The sequence below is a fragment of the Ahaetulla prasina genome, chromosome 2, assembly GCF_028640845.1.
Source record: "Ahaetulla prasina isolate Xishuangbanna chromosome 2, ASM2864084v1, whole genome shotgun sequence".
NCBI classification, from domain to species: Eukaryota; Metazoa; Chordata; class Lepidosauria; order Squamata; family Colubridae; genus Ahaetulla; species Ahaetulla prasina.
In genome coordinates this window covers 174,165,403-174,183,026 of record NC_080540.1, presented here as the reverse complement: position 1 = coordinate 174,183,026, position 17,624 = coordinate 174,165,403, and the positions used below count along the sequence as shown (strand labels likewise).

Here is a 17,624-nt window from a genome sequence, read left to right as displayed (position 1 = left end):
GGCCCACTGGACATTAGCATGGCAGGGCTGGAAGGACTGCCCTGCTGCAAGCATTATCCAAAGCTGTGTGGAAGGTTGAGATGTGCCAGGAATGGGTGGTTCTAATGTTCCCATTCCGGTTCATGTCACCCTAGTTTCTTCCTCTAGTAGAGATGATTCAGAGGACAGCTCTTGAAATGTCTATGCATCCTTCGTAAGACTGAGATTCTACATCCATGAAGACTGCAGCCTGACAACTGAATGGGAATATCTCTCAGGTTGTAGTTCAGGGACCTACAATAAAAACCATCTTGATCTCCAGACAATTAACTCCCGGGAAATTCTTGACATTCCCTTGAAGAGGAGTGTCAAAGGCAGAAAATCTGCCGCCAGCAGGGATCCTAGAATTACTGGAGCTCTTACAAATAGATCTAGGTGGGAGACCAGCAACTAACGTTGTATATTATTGTACATAGAAACACAACCTGAAGCTCTATCCTCCTGGATAGACAAGATAGAATAGAATAGAATAGAATAGAATAGAATAGAATAGAATAGAATAGAATAGAATAGAATAGAATAGAATTGAATTTTTTTATTGGCCAAGTGTGATTGGACACACAAGGAATTTGTCTTGGTGCATATGCTCTCAGTGTACATAAAAGAAAAGATACGTTCATCAAGGTACAACATTTACAACACAATTGATGATCAATATATCAATATAAATCATAAGGATTGCCAGCAACAAAGTTACAGTCATACAGTCATAAGTGGAAAGAGATTGGTGATGGGAACGATGAGAAGATTAATAGTAGTGCTGATTTAGTAAATAGTTGAGAGATAATTGTCTCTCTGGTTACCCACCTGTATATCATTCTATACAGCTAGTAATCTACTCACTTTCTGATTTATCACATCTGTTCATGAGAATGCCATTTGTTTTCAGGGCTTTAATGACTGTTCCTTTCAAACCTATCAGAAAGATCAGGGGCCGAGGAAATTCTGGGAGCTGAAGTCCACAGGTCTTAAAATTGCCAAGGTTGGAGACCCCTGAGTTAGATTATATACATTAACAACCTCACCAATTATTTTAGTAAGCCTATCTTGACTAAGATGCAGTCATTGCTACTGCATTTCATCTGAGTTTGTTGGTTTTCCCACAAATGGCATTAGGGAGGAGATGAACAAAGCTGCCGGACTCCACCAACTTGCTGCCCTTAAATTGTTCTGCAGTAAAATTGTAAAGGCAGCACCCCAAACCGACTCATTACAGAGGCAGAATAGGATTCAACCATCGGAGCAACGCAAGTTATGCTGTCATTCTTTTCTGCTGACTCAAGAACTAGCAGAACATAGATTACCAGAGCTATAGGGAAGACCTCAAAGATGACAAAGCATGCTGTGAACAGAAAATGCAGAATGTCCACTTGCTAATGTAAGAGGGTGGCTACTGATTTATTGGGAAGAGACCCTGGTGGCTTCTTTCTTAGCACTGTAAATATGGCATCACTTTCGGTTGGTTGTGACTCTTATTCCTTATTCCTGAAAATACAGTGTACTCCCTAAAAAAATCATGGGAACAGAATAACAGAGTTGGAAGGAACCCCCTGTTCTGGCAGGAAATCCTACATCATTTCAGACAAATGGTTGACTTTAAAACTTCCAGTGTTGGAGCACCCACAACTTTGGGAAGCAAGCTGTTCTACTGGTTAACTGTTCTGTCAGGAAATTTCTCCTTAGTTCTAGGTTTGTTCTCTCCTTGATTAGTTTCCATCCATTCCTGCTTGTCCTGCCTTCAGGTGCTTTGGAGAATAGTTTGACACCCTCTTCTTTGTGGCAAACCCTGAGATATTGGAACATTGCTATCATGTCTCCCCAGTCCCTCTTTTCAGTAAACTAGACATATCCAGTTTCAGCAACCATTCTACATATGTTTTAGCCTCCAGTCCCCTAATCATCTTTGTTGCTCTTTTCAGTACTCTTTCTGGAGCCGTGATGGCAAACCTATGGTATGCATGTCAGAAGCGGCATGCAGAACCATCTCTCTGGTGGCCAGTGCGCATGTGCACCAGGGGTGAAATTCACTTATCTTCCCTACCAGTTCGCAAATGTGCGTGCGCAGAAGCTGACAATCATGGGGGAAAAGGGGTGTCATTACATCCGTGCGGGTCGGTGGGGCTTTGCGCAGTCGGCCCTACTGTATCGCACGATCTGGATAGAACCGGCTAAATTTCACCCCTGATGTGCACTCTGAAAACTGGAAGATTGTCTTCCTGGCGCATGCATGCGAACCGGGCGGCTGCTCTTCTGGTTTCTGGCGCTCCTGTGTGTGTGAAGACCAGCTGGCCGATGCATCGGAACCCGGAAGAGCAATGGGTGACCGCTCATGTGCCCAGAGAGATAGCTCTGTGTGCCACTTCCAGCACGCATGCCATAGGTTCGCCATCATGGATCTAGAAAGAGTGCTGAGAAGAGCAACAAAGAAGACTGTTTGAGAGAGAGCACTCCCATTTCGGCATTCGGTGCTGAAAAGGTTCGCCAACACTATTCTACATTAGTCAAACTATTCATATACATGTAGTGCATGACTTAGAGTCATTGCAGTCATTAATTATATATATATATATATTATATATATTATATATATATATTTGTTTTCTGAGGTTTTCACGGGTGTTTGTATATAGGTCTTTGGTTGTTCGGGTTTTCTCCCGTGTAAAATTGGAAATGTCTTGGCAACGTTTCGACGAAGTCTCATTCGTCATCTTCAGGCTTCAGCTTCGTGCTTCTGGCCTATATACAAACACCCGTGAAAACCTCAGAAAACATATATATATATGTAGGTCTTTGGTTATTCGGGTTTTCTCCCGCGTAAAATTGGAAGTGTCTTGGCGACGTTTCAACGAAGTCTCATTCGTCATCTTCAGGCTTCAGCTTCGTGCTTCTGGGAGCAATGTGTGATCGCAGCTGTTTCTTCCTTTTAACTGCTAGTGGGGGTTTGAACTGATTGGGTGGGAGCTTGGCTGTGCTCTGATTGGATGTGGTTTTTGTGCTCTGATTGGCTGGGGTGTGTCCTGTTTGGGTGGGGGCTTGGTTGTGCTCAGTCTAATCTGTGCTGCAGGGGATTTGAGCTGGTGAGCTGCATTGCTGTTGTTTGGCTTTGTGGTCGTGCTACATCTTCATAGTGGGTGTCAGTCTGCTGCATGTATGGATTGGAGGGGTTTGAAATGGCTAATGTTGCAGCTGCGGTCTGGCTTCTGGTCCTTGGTTGTGCATCCTGATCAGTGTGGGTTTGGGTCTGCTTTCTGAGTGGATGTGGGGTGGTCACATCCTGTGTGGACCTCGTGAGTGTGGGTCTGGTGTCATTCCTCGTGTTAGGGACTCGTTTGTCAATAAGGCGGGTTTCCAAATTGCTGGTAGCGGGGAGGTATCATCTCGTTTGTTCATGCTGTGTGGGCGTTTTTCTATCTCGATGGCTTCTCTGATTATTCTGTTGTTAAAGTGTTCAGTTTTGGCGATAGTTCTGGTCTTTTTAAAGTCAATATCGTGTCCTGTGACTTTAAAGTGTTGGACCAGGGAAGAAGTTGGTTCCTCTTTTTTGACTGAGTTCTTGTGTTCTTCAATGCGTGCACTTATTCTTCTGTTGGTTTGTCCAATGTATGTGGTGGGGCAGGCGGTGCATGGGATTTCATATACTCCTTGATTTTCTAACTCAATTTTGTCTTTGGGGTTTCTTAGGATGGTGGATATTTTTCTGTTTGTGCAGAATGCTGTCTTGATGTTGTGTTTGTGGAGGATCTTGCTGATTCTGTCTGTGGTGCCTTTTATATATGGGAGGAGGGCTGTGCCGTTTTCTTGTTCTCTGTCTGGGATTTTAGTGGGGGTTTCTTTTTGGATTAGATTGGTAATCTTATTTCTTTGGAATCCATTGGATGTTAGTACGTTAGTGAGAGTGTGTAGTTCGGTTTTTAGGTGTTGTTCGTCAGCTAAGCGTTTTGTTCTGGAGATGACTTCCAATTTTACGCGGGAGAAAACCCGAATAACCAAAGACCTACATACAAACACCCGCGAAAATCTCAGAAAACAAATATATATATATATGTGTGTGTGTGTGTGTGTGTGTGTGTGTTTTCTGAGGTTTTCGCGGGTGTTTGTATGTAGGTCTTTGGTTATTCGGGTTTTCTCCCGTAAAATTGGAAGTGTCTGTGACGTTTGATGAAGTCTCATTCGTCATCTTCAGGCTTCAGCTTCGTGCTTCACATTGCTCCCAGAAGCACGAAGCACGAAGCTGAAGCCTGAAGATGATGAATGAGACTTCGTCGAAACGTCGCCAAGACACTTCCAATTTTACGTGGGAGAAAAGCCGAATAACCAAAGACCTACATATATATATATGTAGGTCTCAATTATATATATATAACGCCTGTGCTAATTGTCCGGGTACTCGATGAGATTTTCCCTAACTTCACCTGTTGCTTCTTATCTGTCAAAAAGCTTATAATCCAGCTACAAGTATGGACAGGCACAGCTAGCTGAATCAGTTTAGAGTGAAGAATTACTGGAATGATGGTATTGAATGCCAAACTGAAGTCTACAAAAAGGACCCATACATAGGTCCCTGGGGATTCAACATGTTGCAAGTTGCAGTGCAGTGCCATATTGACAGCATCATCTGCCAATCTGTTTGCATGGTAGGTAAACTGCAAGGGATCTAAACAGCCGATCTGTGATCATTTTTTAGGTAGGCCAGCATTAAACTTTCAAAGGCGTTCGTAACTACAGATGTCAGAGCAACCGGTCTGTAGTCATTCACCTCCTTGATGGATGGTTTTTAGAGGGTTTAAAGCAAGAAGGAACATAACATATCTCCAATTATTTATTAAAAATGCGGATGAAGATGGGGGCCAATTGATTAGCACAGGCTTTCAAGCAAGAAGGAGTTATTCTGTCTACGCCTGGTGCTTTTCCAATCTTTTGTCTATGAAATAGCTCACACACATCTTTTTCTAAGATCACCAGAGGTGAGGAGCTCAGTCGGATGAAGATAAATGTAGATTTGGTTATTGTCACTGTATAATAATACTGTATAATAGAACAATACAATGCTATATAATAATATAATAATTAATATTTCATTTATTTTATATTATATTTTATTTATAAAAATATAATAATGTATAATAATATAATACTGTATAAAGGATTTCTATATGAGATTGGGAGGATAGCGATAGCTGATAATGATCTCCTCTCAGACCTACAGTAGAATACATTCAGGTCACCTGCCAGTTGTCAAGTTTCTTCAATAAGAGAGGGATGTTTGCTATAATCAATGATATTCTTCAGGCTTCTCCACACATTTGCTGGTTCATTAGCTGAAAACTGATTCCTCAGTTTTTCAGAGTAGCTTCTCTTTGCTGCCCTGGTCTCCCTTGTTAATACTTTCCTGACCTGATTGTACAACATCCTATCTCCTTTCCTGTACACTTCCTCTTTGACACAACGCAGCTGCTTGGGCTTAGCTGGGAACCAAGGTTTATTATTACTATATATGTGCAAGCTCTTGGTTGGTACACACACATGTCCTCACAAAAACCAACATATGATGTCACAGTATCAGTGAGTTCATCCAAGTTTGCCGAAGCAGTTTCAAAAACACTCCAGTGTTCACAATCAAAGCAAACCTGTGACTCTAACTTTGCCCCCTCAGTCCAAGACTTCACTGTTTTGACCACAGATTTTATAGGCAGGTACAAGGTAGATCATACAATGATCAGAGAGGCCCACTGCTGCTCTTGATCGAGAGCAATAAACATTTTTTTAACATGGAGTAGCACAGTGGTCAAAAATGTTTTTGTCTCTAGTGAGATAGCTGCCATGCTGAATGTATCTGGGCAGTTTTTGACTTACTTATTTGCCAGACCTATTCTTGAATACAGCTCATCCGTCTGGAACCCATACCACATCTCTGACATAAACACAATAGAACGAGTCCAGAAATATTTTACTAGAAGAGTTCTTCACTCCTCCGAAAACAACAAAATACCTAATACCGACAGACTTGAAATCCTGGGATTAGAAAACTTACAACTCCGTCGACTTCGACGTGACCTGTGTTTAACACACAAAATCATCTATTGCAATATCCTTCCTATAAAAGACTACTTCAGCTTCAATCGCAATATTACAAGAGCAAAAAATAGATTCAAGCTAAATGTCAACCGCTTCAAACTTGATTGCAGAAAATATGACTTCTGTAACAGAGTTGTTAATGCTTGGAACTCATTACCTGACTCCATAGTCTCTACTCAAAATCCCAAAATCTTCAACCAAAAACTGTCTACTATTGACCTCACCCCATTCCTGAGAGGACTATAAGGGGCATGCATAAGAGCACAAATGTGCCTACCGTTCCTGTCCTATTGTTCCCTTCATTATATCCAATTAATATAGTTGATGCATAATTTTAATTATATAAATATATATATATATATATTTATATATATATATATATATATATATATATATATATATATATATATATATATATTTCTTCAAGATATGCTGTTTTATCTATGACATTTGTTTGTGTATACTGTTGTGACAAAATAAATAATAATAATAATAAAAATACTGTAGATTAGCAGTGTTAAAATCGCCTAAAACAGGGGTGTCAAACTCAAGGCCCAGGGGCTGAATCTGGCCCATGGGGTGCTTAGATCTAGCCCATGGGGCCACCCTGGAAACTGTGAAGGACCGGCCCGTGGTGCCTCTGCAAGCAAAAACAGAGCTCAGGAGGGCTGCCTGCGGCCCACCTGAGCCATTTTTGCTGGCAGAGGGTTGCAGGAGGTTGTTTTTGCTGGCATAGTGCTCAGACCACCACAGGCACCCCCAACACGATTGACATCAAGTTGGCCACTCCCCCCTTGGCCACTCCCCGCCCCCCGCCCCCCTCAGGTCAAATGCAACCCTGATGCAGCCCTAAATGAAATCGAGTTTTGACACCGCTGGCCTAAAACAATGAGAAGAGAGTCTGGATATTTCTATTGTGTACACAGAATTTGGTCAGCTAGGGTTTGCAATATGCTGTTTATGCAAGCACGGGTTAGTATATAAATCCCAACCAAGATGAATAAAGAAAACTCTCATGGAGCATAAAAGGGCTGGCAACTGATGAATAGTGTCTCTAAGTCCACATCGGAAAATTTCTTTACTACTGTAACATTGTTATATACCAGTGGTTGTTAACGTAGAAGCATGTTAACATAGAAGTGTTATCCAAGCAAAATGAGATGCATTATTAACTACAGGTAGTCTCAACTTATAATAGTTCCCTTAATGATTGTTTGAAGTTAGTGACTTAAGACCATTTTTCACATTTATGACCATTGCAGTATCCCCATGGTCATGTGATTTACATTCGGATGTTTGACAACTATTTCACATTTACGATGTGAATTGATGTGATGTTACGATTACATCATCCCATGGCAGTGTGATCTCCTCTTACAACCTTCTGTCAAGCAAAATCAGTGGGACAACCAGATTCACTTAACAACCGTGTCACTACTGGACAACTGCATGGAATCACTTAGCAACTCTGGCAAGAAAAGCCACAGAATTGGGCAAAACTCACTTAACAAATTTCTCACTATGACAACATAAATTTTGGGCTCAATTGTGGCTGTAAGTTGAGGACTACCTGTACTCAAAATCTTGCCTTCTGGACCAGCAATTATTGTCCTCATGGCAGCCCTTGTAACAACCCAACCAAGAAATGACCAAGGCATGAGTGACCATGAGGAGGATCTAAGAATGGTCATAATTGAGGCCCAGGATGGAGTTGTGCGAATGCCGTCAGAGCCACGGCTGCCATCTTTTTTAGCATTGGCCATTAATGTAATACCTCTCACACAAAGACCACGAAGGCTGCCTCAGTCTGTAGAATATGATCAGGTTTTGGTCTGTGTGAGTTTCCTGAATATTTCATTTACTGAGACTTCTTAGAGAGTTGATATAACTTAAGAACAATTCAATAATTCATTCATTCTCTCTCCCAAATACATTAATAAAAGTGTAAGGAACATTACATACATGGCTTTCTTAAGCTCCCATGAACCCTTTTTTTCTATATGACATTTAAATTATCGTTGCAAGGATCAATTAAGTTACTTCAATCAATTTAAGCTGTTCTAAATAAACAGCTTTTTTAAAGAGAAAAATATACGTTTCATATAATTACTTGAAAATATATCCAGTATATAGATCTGTTTATTGGAAAAGTTCTCTGGAAGAATGGCTAATTAAATTGAAGAGCCATATAATTGAATAATTAAACTGACAGCAAGTTTGGTCTAGTGGTTAAAACACCAGGCAAGAAATCAGAAGATTGGGTGTTTTAGTCTTGCTTCAGACATGAAAGCCAGCTGGGTGACTTTGGGCCAGTCACCAGGAGATGGTGAGTTCTAGTCCTACTTTAAGATATGAAAGCCAACTGGGTAACTCTGGACGTGTCACTCTCTATCAACCCAATTCACCACATCAGGTTATTATTGTGGGAAAAAGAAAAGGAGGAAGTATTAGGTATGTTCACTGCCTGAAGCTATTTATAACAATAATAAAGGTGAGTTACGAATAAACAAATAAACATAAATAAATTGTAGGACTGTGTATCAATATCTACAGTATCTACAATATCTACAGAGGAATTATTGAGTTTGTTATTTGCACCTCTATAACTGTCTGGTTCGGTTCTGCAACCCAACAAGAAAGACACAGACTTCAGAGGATAATTAGAACTGCAGAAAAAATAATTGCTACCAACCTGCCTTCCATTGAGGACCTGTATACTGCACGAATCAAGAAGAGGACTGTGAAAATATTTACAGATCCTCACATCCAGGATATAAACTGTTTCAACTCCTACCTTCAAAACGACGCTATAGAGCACTGCACACTAGAACAACTAGACACAAGAACAGTTTTTTCCCGAAGGCCATCACTCTGCTAAACAAATAATTCCCTCAACACTGTCAAACTATTTACTAAATCTGTACTACTATTAATCTTCTCATCGTTCCCATCACCAATCTCTTTCCACTTATGACTATATGACTGTAATTTTGTTGCTGGCAATCCTTATGATTTATATTGATATACTGACCATCATTTGTGTTGTAAATGTTGTATCTTGATGAACGTATCTTTTCTTTTATGTACACTGAGAGCATATGCACCAAGACAAATTCCTTGTGTGTCCAATCACACTTGGCCAATAAAAATTCTATTCTATTCTATTCTATTCTAAAATACTTTTGTATTTAAAAAGTAAATCTGACACAGAATTTAATTCTAATTAGAAATCATTCTTGATTACAATTCCACATACAGAAAAATTGGGTTTTAGACTTCATATTTTAATCTGAATTATAATTTACCACATAGAGTTAATGTTTTGTTTGTGATCTACAATCTTTCCTTCATTTTTGAACTGTGTTAACCAAGCATTTCAGCTCAAAATTCAGAAATATAAAATGGATATCAAGAATCTTGTAATATCATAACCCCTAAATGATATTCTGGTTTTGCTCATTTAGATTTGTTGTTCATCTGTCTATATTTCATTACCTGCACCTGGTTCTTCTATTTTTACAATCTAACTTTCATATTCTTTAAAATTTATAAAACAATAAAATGAAAAATAAAACAAAACATAGACTTCAAGCAGAGTCCCATATTTATATATCCTAAAGATTGCCTATTTTCAGTGAATTTCTGTCCAAGGAGTGCATGTGTAAATAGAATAGAATAGAATAGAATAGAATAGAATAGAATAGAATAGAATAGAATAGAATAGAATAGAATAGAATAGAATAGAATAGAATAGAATAGAATAGAATAGAATAGAATAGAAACTTAATCCTGCCCTGAAACACAGTAATCACATTCCAATATTTTTTAAAAAGCACTTTATAAAACTCCAGGCAGTTATCCTAGCTATATAGGCAGTATTTACCATTGTCCTTCCAAACCCAATTACGAACTCTCTCAGGTTCACTCAACAATTAGACTCACTAATCCACAAGTCATACTAGAACTGATAAAAGATGTGTAAAACAGATAACTCCCACTCTATAAAGTTTATCCTTAAAGCAAAGATATCCTTCTGATTACCTTCTGCCTCCAAGTAAGAAACAACAGCACTGCACTGAACTTGGTGAATAAAAAGTCCTTTCACATTCCACTTTTGAAGACTCCTAACTGGAATTGCTTTTTTGATTTAATTGAAAAGTCTAGTCTCCCATTAAAATGGGCACGTTATCTATGATAGGAAGCCGCCCAGGGTTGGTTAGAAGATAGTAGCTAAATAAATGATTGAAATAAATAAATACATGAACTGGAAAATCAAAATCTTCATGAGCTCAGATGTAAATAAACAATGGCTTTAACGCTGCCCTTAATAGAAATTTGCTTTTTTCACCAAAACTAACTGCTTTTATATTGCAAAGTTATACACAGATCCATATCAATGCTGCCAGAAGCAAACTCATCTCATTTATGTCAATAGTTTACTGTACAGACAATCAATCAGATGGTTACAGAATTGCTCAACACACACACAAAATTAATATACAGCACTTTGGAGCGACTGAAATGTTTTCCATATATAGTCTACATATACTTGCAATAATTTCATTTCCTTCTGGAGAAAATCTGCGGGGTGCCTAAGAACTGATGCCAACTTCATGACACACTCAGTCAGTTCCGCAACCTTCCCCAAAACATGTTGAAATTCAAACCCCATCATCCCCACCTTGGGTGTGTAGTGGAAATGACTGAAACCCCAACAGACCTACAAGACATTAGAACAAAGGTTGTTTCATCACTTTCTCCATATTATTAAAGGGTGGGAGGGGGGGTTGTAAAGTTATTCTTGAATTTGGGGGTGGGTGGGTAAAGCAAGTTACAGTTCAAGCCATGTAATCAGAAGTAAGCCCTAGTTAAGTTCGATGAAATTTATTTCATAGGAATTGACATTTGAACTTCGAATGAGCTCCCCAGCAAAATTATCATCTACGAAGACAATAGCAATACAGGAGCAACGACAGATTCTTGAAAAGAGCAGATTTCCTTCTGTCCATCTTCAAAAGATCGATTGATGGAAGAGAAAACAGGCTCAACCGCCCCGCGCGGTCTTGGGCTCATCATCCGCTTCAAAAGCGAACCACCCCGCAATGAAAGCAGGTTTATTTCGAAGCAGCTTTGTAAGATAGTTGTACCGCACAAGTTAAACAAAAACCCCGCGCCAAAGAACCAACCAAACCAACCAAAACCGTTTCTGTCAAAGGCCACGCTGTGTCTTTGAAATAGTTTCATCTAAGCTAAAGGCATTCAGGAACAGGGAATTGGGAAACTGAGCTATTTTTTTTTTTTTTTGGTTACTTCTTTCTCCAAGATTGTGAACGCCCAAGATTTCGGAGGAAAAAGGAAAAAAAAACAACCTCATCCGCGATTTCCTAGATTACGGAATTGCCTCGTTTTGTCTCAAGAGAGCGGATAACGACGGGATGTGGGGGAAAAGAGAGAGAGAGAGAAAGAGAGAGTTTCCTAAAACCGTGAGAACCAAGATAAGGCCCGGAACTCGCTCACCTCCTCCTCTCCAGCCGAACTCTTTCCCCCGCCCTGCCTCTGGCTTGGACTGCGCCACGGAAGCGGCCCCGCGCAAGCGGTGGGGCATGAGGGCCGGCAAAGTTTGGCGATTCCCCCCCCCCCTTTTTTTTTTTTTGCCCGCGATCCTCGCTCTGCGCGGCCAGCGATCCCGGCGCGTCTCCGACTTCCTGCCCCGCTTTCAGGCCTCTGCCAAGAGTGCTTGTTACATGTCCTGGGAAGGGCCAGGCGATCGGAGAAGCCTTTCAAAAACCCGGCATCGCTGAACGCGTGGAGACCGAAAGCAGCCGGCGGATTTTTTTATTATTTTTTTGCACCCGCCGCTCCGCCGGACCTTCGAAGCGCGTCCCTGCAAAACAGGCAGTGGCTCCGCCCCCGGCCTCCCTTTCTCGGTTTTGTTGATCCGCGCAAGAAAACACAAATCCTTGCTGCGCATCTACAAACGCGCCCTTGTTTTGGAGCTATTAATAGCCTGGCCCGTGGAGAAATTTCGCGCTAGCAGAAGCTATTCGGCGGCGGCGGCGCCTGTTGGCCACTAGGGGGCAACCCGGAGTCTCACTTTCAGCTCGCCAAACCCCTTCCTCTCGCCATTGAACGCTCAGTTTAAAGGAGCCGCGCCAGAATTCCCTACTGTCCTTCTTTTCTTGCGGAGCGGTGGGGGTGGGGGCGCTATGAGAGAAAAGTCTTTTCCACTCGAGACACAGGTTGCGTATCTGAGATGAAAAATCCAAAAGAGGTAAGACTTCAAATAAGGTGACGTTGAGAATGAGAAGCATCTGCACGAGTCAAAAAGAGAGCTATGAAAATATTTACAGACCCCTCGCATCCTGGACATAAACTGTTTCAACTCCTACCCTCAAAACGATGCTATAGAACAGGAGTCTCCAACCTTGGCAACTTTTAAGACTTGTGGACTTCAACTCCCAGAATTCCTCAGCCAGCTTTGCTGGTTAAGGGATTCTGGGAGTTGAAGTCCACAAGTCTTAAAGTTGCCAAGGTTGGAGACCCCTGCTATAGAGCACTGCACTCCAGAACAACTAGACTCAAGAACAGTTTCTTCCTGAACGCCATCACTCTGCTAAACAAATAATTCCCTCAACACTGTCAAACTATTTACTAAATCTGCACTACTATTAATCTTCTCATCTTCCCATCTCCTTCCACTTATGACTGTATGACTGTAACTTTATTGCTGGTATCCTTACGATTTATATTGATTGTTTCCTGATTGCTTATTTGTACCCTATGACTATCATTAAGTGTTGTACCTTAGAATTCTTGATGAATGTATCTTTTCTTTTATGTACACTGAGAGCATATGCACCAAGACAAATTCCTTGTGTGTCCAATCACACTTGGCCAATAAAAAATTCTATTCTATTCTGATTAGGATGGCTGTTAATATTACAGAGGGGCTTATTAACCTATAATCGCGCAAGACTGTGATACTAATCTTTTGCATATGCTGGCTGGGAATTATTACTATTCAGTTATAATCAACTAATTGCCAGGAGAAAAAGTACACAACCAATAGTATTAACAATATTGTATCACCTACTCTTAAAATTCATTTTTAAAAGTGGGGGGGGAGAGGCTTGGAGAATTATATACAAAATATCCCCACCCTCAAATTATCAAGATGCCACCTTTCCTGCCTCTTGGTCTCCCAAAAGAAAAAGTTATTTCAAATATTAATGCCTTGTCTAGACAATCTATTGCTGCCAATCAGATAACTTCCTTCCAGTTTTATAACTTTTTTGATCTGCCTAGAAAAAAGCCAACAATCCACAATTCATATCTTAATAACTTCCAAATACTGAAAAGAACACATGCTGAATTGGGAATTATGAGAATCAGAATCCAGAATAGGATGGTGTTAACACATGGTCATATTTCCCAGGAGAATGGCCCATTAACCTTCGGACTTCACTTCCAAGTAAACATGTATTAGAACTGCATTGTTAGGGAATTTCAAGGGCTTTCTAGCTTGTACTCTAGGTGTAGCATACAACTGGATTTTACATGCCTCACTAAGCAGCAAGGTATGTTACAAAGGATCTGAGCAGACCAGTCCTTGCTGGATGTGCTGACATTGATTTCCAAGGAAGCGTATGCTGTATAAAGAATCAGAGATTACAGTACTTTTGTCCTTAGGAAGACTTTACTCAGAAGAAAGCCCTTATGTGATCAAACAGGCTTTTTCCTAAGCATGGGCCTGAATAAATCAAGTTTAACAACAGATATAGTTATACATTCTGAGTGCCTAGGTAAGATATTCTACTGGTGAGATGTGGATAACTGAACAAAATAAATGCTTGTTTTGAATCAGTTTTTTCTCTCTGCTCTGGTATGACTAAAAAAAAACATGGCATTTATAAACTATGTCAATAGCACTGTGGAAAAAGTGATCAACAGGCTGTAGGGCATTTTATAACATTTCTATAACAGCAGGAGTCCTCCAATGCAATTCCTTCTCATTACCACCACTATAGTTATGCCAGCTACATTTTGGGGTAAAATACCTAGTTTAAATGCAGATACTCTCAGCTTCTCTTTGCAGCCTCACCAGTTCAACTAACCAAAGATTCATATCAGAAAATTTGTTGCCAAACAACATCAAGGGTACTTTGCAAGAGATCACCAGCCTGTCTCTGTAGTCCTAATGTCAGCCTTACATAACTATAGTGGGGGCTTCTGAACAAGATGAAGTAAGTCCTTGACACTTCCCTTCCTTCTAAAACAGGGGTCTGTAAACTTGGCTCTTTTAAGACTTTGCTGGCTCAGGAACTCTGGGAGTTGAAGTCCACAAGTCTTAAAAGAGCCAAGTTTGCAGACCCCTGTTCTAAAATATCACTGCATACGGTGAAAAGGATTTAAATGTTAGTTTTTTGTTCTTTCTAAATTTCATAAAATGCACCCACCCACATCTCATCCCCTTCCATCAGGTGCCTAATGTAAACCTAATAAAAGACAAAAAGAAAGTAAATTTTTCTTTTTGTCTTTTCATACCACAACCATTTTTGCATCCCGGATACCAGGACTCAAGTTTGACCTGAAGACACACAAACAAAAAAGCTCATAGGTCATGCTTCTATTATTATTGTTGCGGTTTTTCTCAAGGATTAATGGGAATAATATGGGACGTATGGGAATAATTTCCACAGCAACAATTTTCCTGGGAAGTAAGTATAGGATAATATTACTGATTTATTGTAGTACTTCTTCTATAGAGGTAATTTAGATGAATAGGAAATCAGATGGAGCTCCCCCAAAATTAGCCAGCAGAATTCCTGCATCTTTTTTTAATTATCTAAGTAAGCAAAAGGGCATAAATTGGAAAATGGATAGAAGTAGTACTACAATAAATCATATGGGAATATGAGTTTATTCCCATATGGCTATACATTAATCGTTGAGAGAAATAGTCAAATCTCACCAGGTCAGACTGCCAGTCATTTATGCCAGCTGAGAATGTTTACATTCCAAGCTTACTTACTTACTTACTTTGTGTGTGCCATCTGCTCTGGATGTGTTCCATTACAACTCCATTCCCCATTCATCACTTTGCTTTGGATGATTGAGGATGATAGAGACTGTAGTCTTACATACAGAGAGAGTAGGAAAGCCATAATTCCCAAAACAGTTCCCAATGAGCTTATCCAGAAAAACTGATTCTATCATTGGGAAGCCAGAAAATAGAATGCAAATATTTTTGATTTTCTAAACAAGAAATGAATAAATTATGTCCTTCTTAATGCAACAGGACTACAGCTTCAATAATTCCCAGTAAACACAGGCAATAGCAAGGAGTACTAGAAATAATAATTCAGTAACATGCAGAGGTCCACAGAGATTTCCCATTTTTGGCCCTCCTCACTTGTTTTGATTATAGGTGCTTTTTAAACTATCTCCTTAAATTATGACTTCTCCTCATGAACTCAAATCCATTAGCAGTGTATTGGGGGTGGGTGGGTGAGTTAGGTTTCTGACTTTTCGGTCCAGGGAACAAATAAACAAACAAGTAACAGTTTTAAAGTCAATTGGTAGGTGAGCTTGAGCTTGAGCTAAAGCCGGTTGTGCTTTTCCTCAGGAAAAAGTCGAGATCAGCATTTTAGAAAAAAAAAACCGGAAGTAAAAACTAATCTCAGGGGGAGCAGTCAGCAAAATAGAAGGAAACTGAATCATTAAGACACTTCACCCACCATCAAAAACATACAAACATACACATTGTGATTTTCTGCAAATTCAAATCACAGGACTAGCAAAAGACCAGCAGCTGGGATACATTGAACTTTTAGATCCCTATCTAGCTTGGGTTTCCCAGCTCAGCAACAATGTGTGGTAGGATTATCCCCAGTTTTCTTTTAAGAGGGGCTCTTGTCTACATGTTCCATTTTATTAGGATTACAAGCAACTTGAGGAAGGAGGAAACTGAATAGTTGAAGGAGAACAACAACTTTGGCACCTGCTCAGAGGCACTTTCTCTTTTTCTTGTTTTAATCTCAGAGATGGCTGGTTTCTCACATTCAAGCTAGGCTATTCTGCTAAACCAAGACGAGCTGAACCAGAGTCAAGACAGTTCTGTAAAATATCTAAAACTGGACTGTAAAGCAACACAAATTCTGGAGTCAGGAACTCTGCCAATAAACTGAAGGGTTGATACCCAAACACATTAGGGGGGGGGGGCTGGACACCACTTAAGTTTTTTTCATTTTCTCCTTTTTCTACATTTGGGGGGGATGAGGGGAGGGGTAAAAGAAAATCAGAAATCCTGGCTGCCAAGAGCACTCCGCCCGGCACTTCGCCCTTTTCTCCAAACATCCATCTTCAACCAGCTTTCTTATGCCTCCTTAGTGAATAAAGCGACGAAACATTAACCTCTCCAAACCCAGCCGACTAGAATTTGGACTTCCCTTCTGCCTTCAAACTCCTATCTTCATCCTCATCCTCTCGATGGATGGGATAAAAGCGATTGAATCCCGGCCCATCCGGAGAACTGAGGTTTGAGAAGGCCGTTAGAAAGTAACAGGGAAAGCAGAAGGTCCTTCTTGTGGGAATTTTTACATTCGTGCCAATGAAGCTGCTCCGAATTATCCAGGTCGGCATTCCGAGCAAGGAGAAGAGGCCCCGCGCGGATTCGCGCCTAAGCTGGGCTCCTTTATCGGAATCCTCCCAATTCCCGCTACGGCTATTCCAGTAACTCCGGGGCTGGTGGGGGGGAGGGGGGAGGCGGGGCTCTCCTCTCACCTGAGCAGCTGGAGGGCGTCCGTGGACCGTGGGTCCTCCACTAACACGTAGACAGTCGCGGGGGGCGGCTCTGGGTTGGGGGGCCGCTCGCTCGTGTCATGGGACATCATTCCCTCGCCCCACCTCCGCTGGAGCGCCCAGGAAAGCAATACGGGGGACTCTCACTCAGTTCTCGGGACGGAACACGGATCGGGATCCGAAGCGCGGTGCAAAACCGTTTCCTGCAACGCGGAGAAACCCAGACGCAGCGGAGAGGGACGGGGTCGGAAGAAATCAGTAGCAGCGCCGCCTCCTCCCAAAGCAAGAGGAAAACATCCAGCCGGAGGATTGCTTCATTTTCCGGCTCGGGAAGAGGGGGGGGGTGGTTTGTCAGCGGAGGAGGGGAACTCCACGGGAAATGACATCAGAGTGGGAGCCACCCACTCATCTAGGCAAGGGATAGGGCGGCGAGGGGCAGCGTCTGTCTCGAACGTTAAAACCAAGTCTGCGGGTTTTTAATCTCCTTATCATAGCTCCGCGCAGAAGGAGCCAGGCAAGTAACCGTGGAGTACAGTAAAGGGAGATCTTGTCGAAAATGGATGGCTGGACAGCACAACAAATCACTCTGCTAAAGAAATAATTCCCTCAACGCTGTCAAACTATTTACTAAATCTGCACTGCTATTAATCTCATCGTTCTCCATCACCCATCGCCTTCCACTTATGACTGTAACTTTGTTGCTTATATCC

General features: G+C 41.1%; 1 protein-coding gene across 1 annotated transcript in view; it reads right to left on the bottom strand.

Moving 5' to 3' along the window:
- The window catches only part of TFE3 (transcription factor binding to IGHM enhancer 3), a 43,146-nt gene extending 25,898 nt beyond the window's left edge, over nt 1-17,248 (bottom strand). Inside the window, 1 exon segment of the mRNA XM_058171840.1 lies at nt 16,897-17,248. Within this exon segment, the coding sequence (XP_058027823.1) occupies nt 16,897-17,006 (110 nt within the window). The 5' untranslated portion in view covers nt 17,007-17,248.
- Nucleotides 17,249-17,624: the final 376 nt, after the last annotated feature.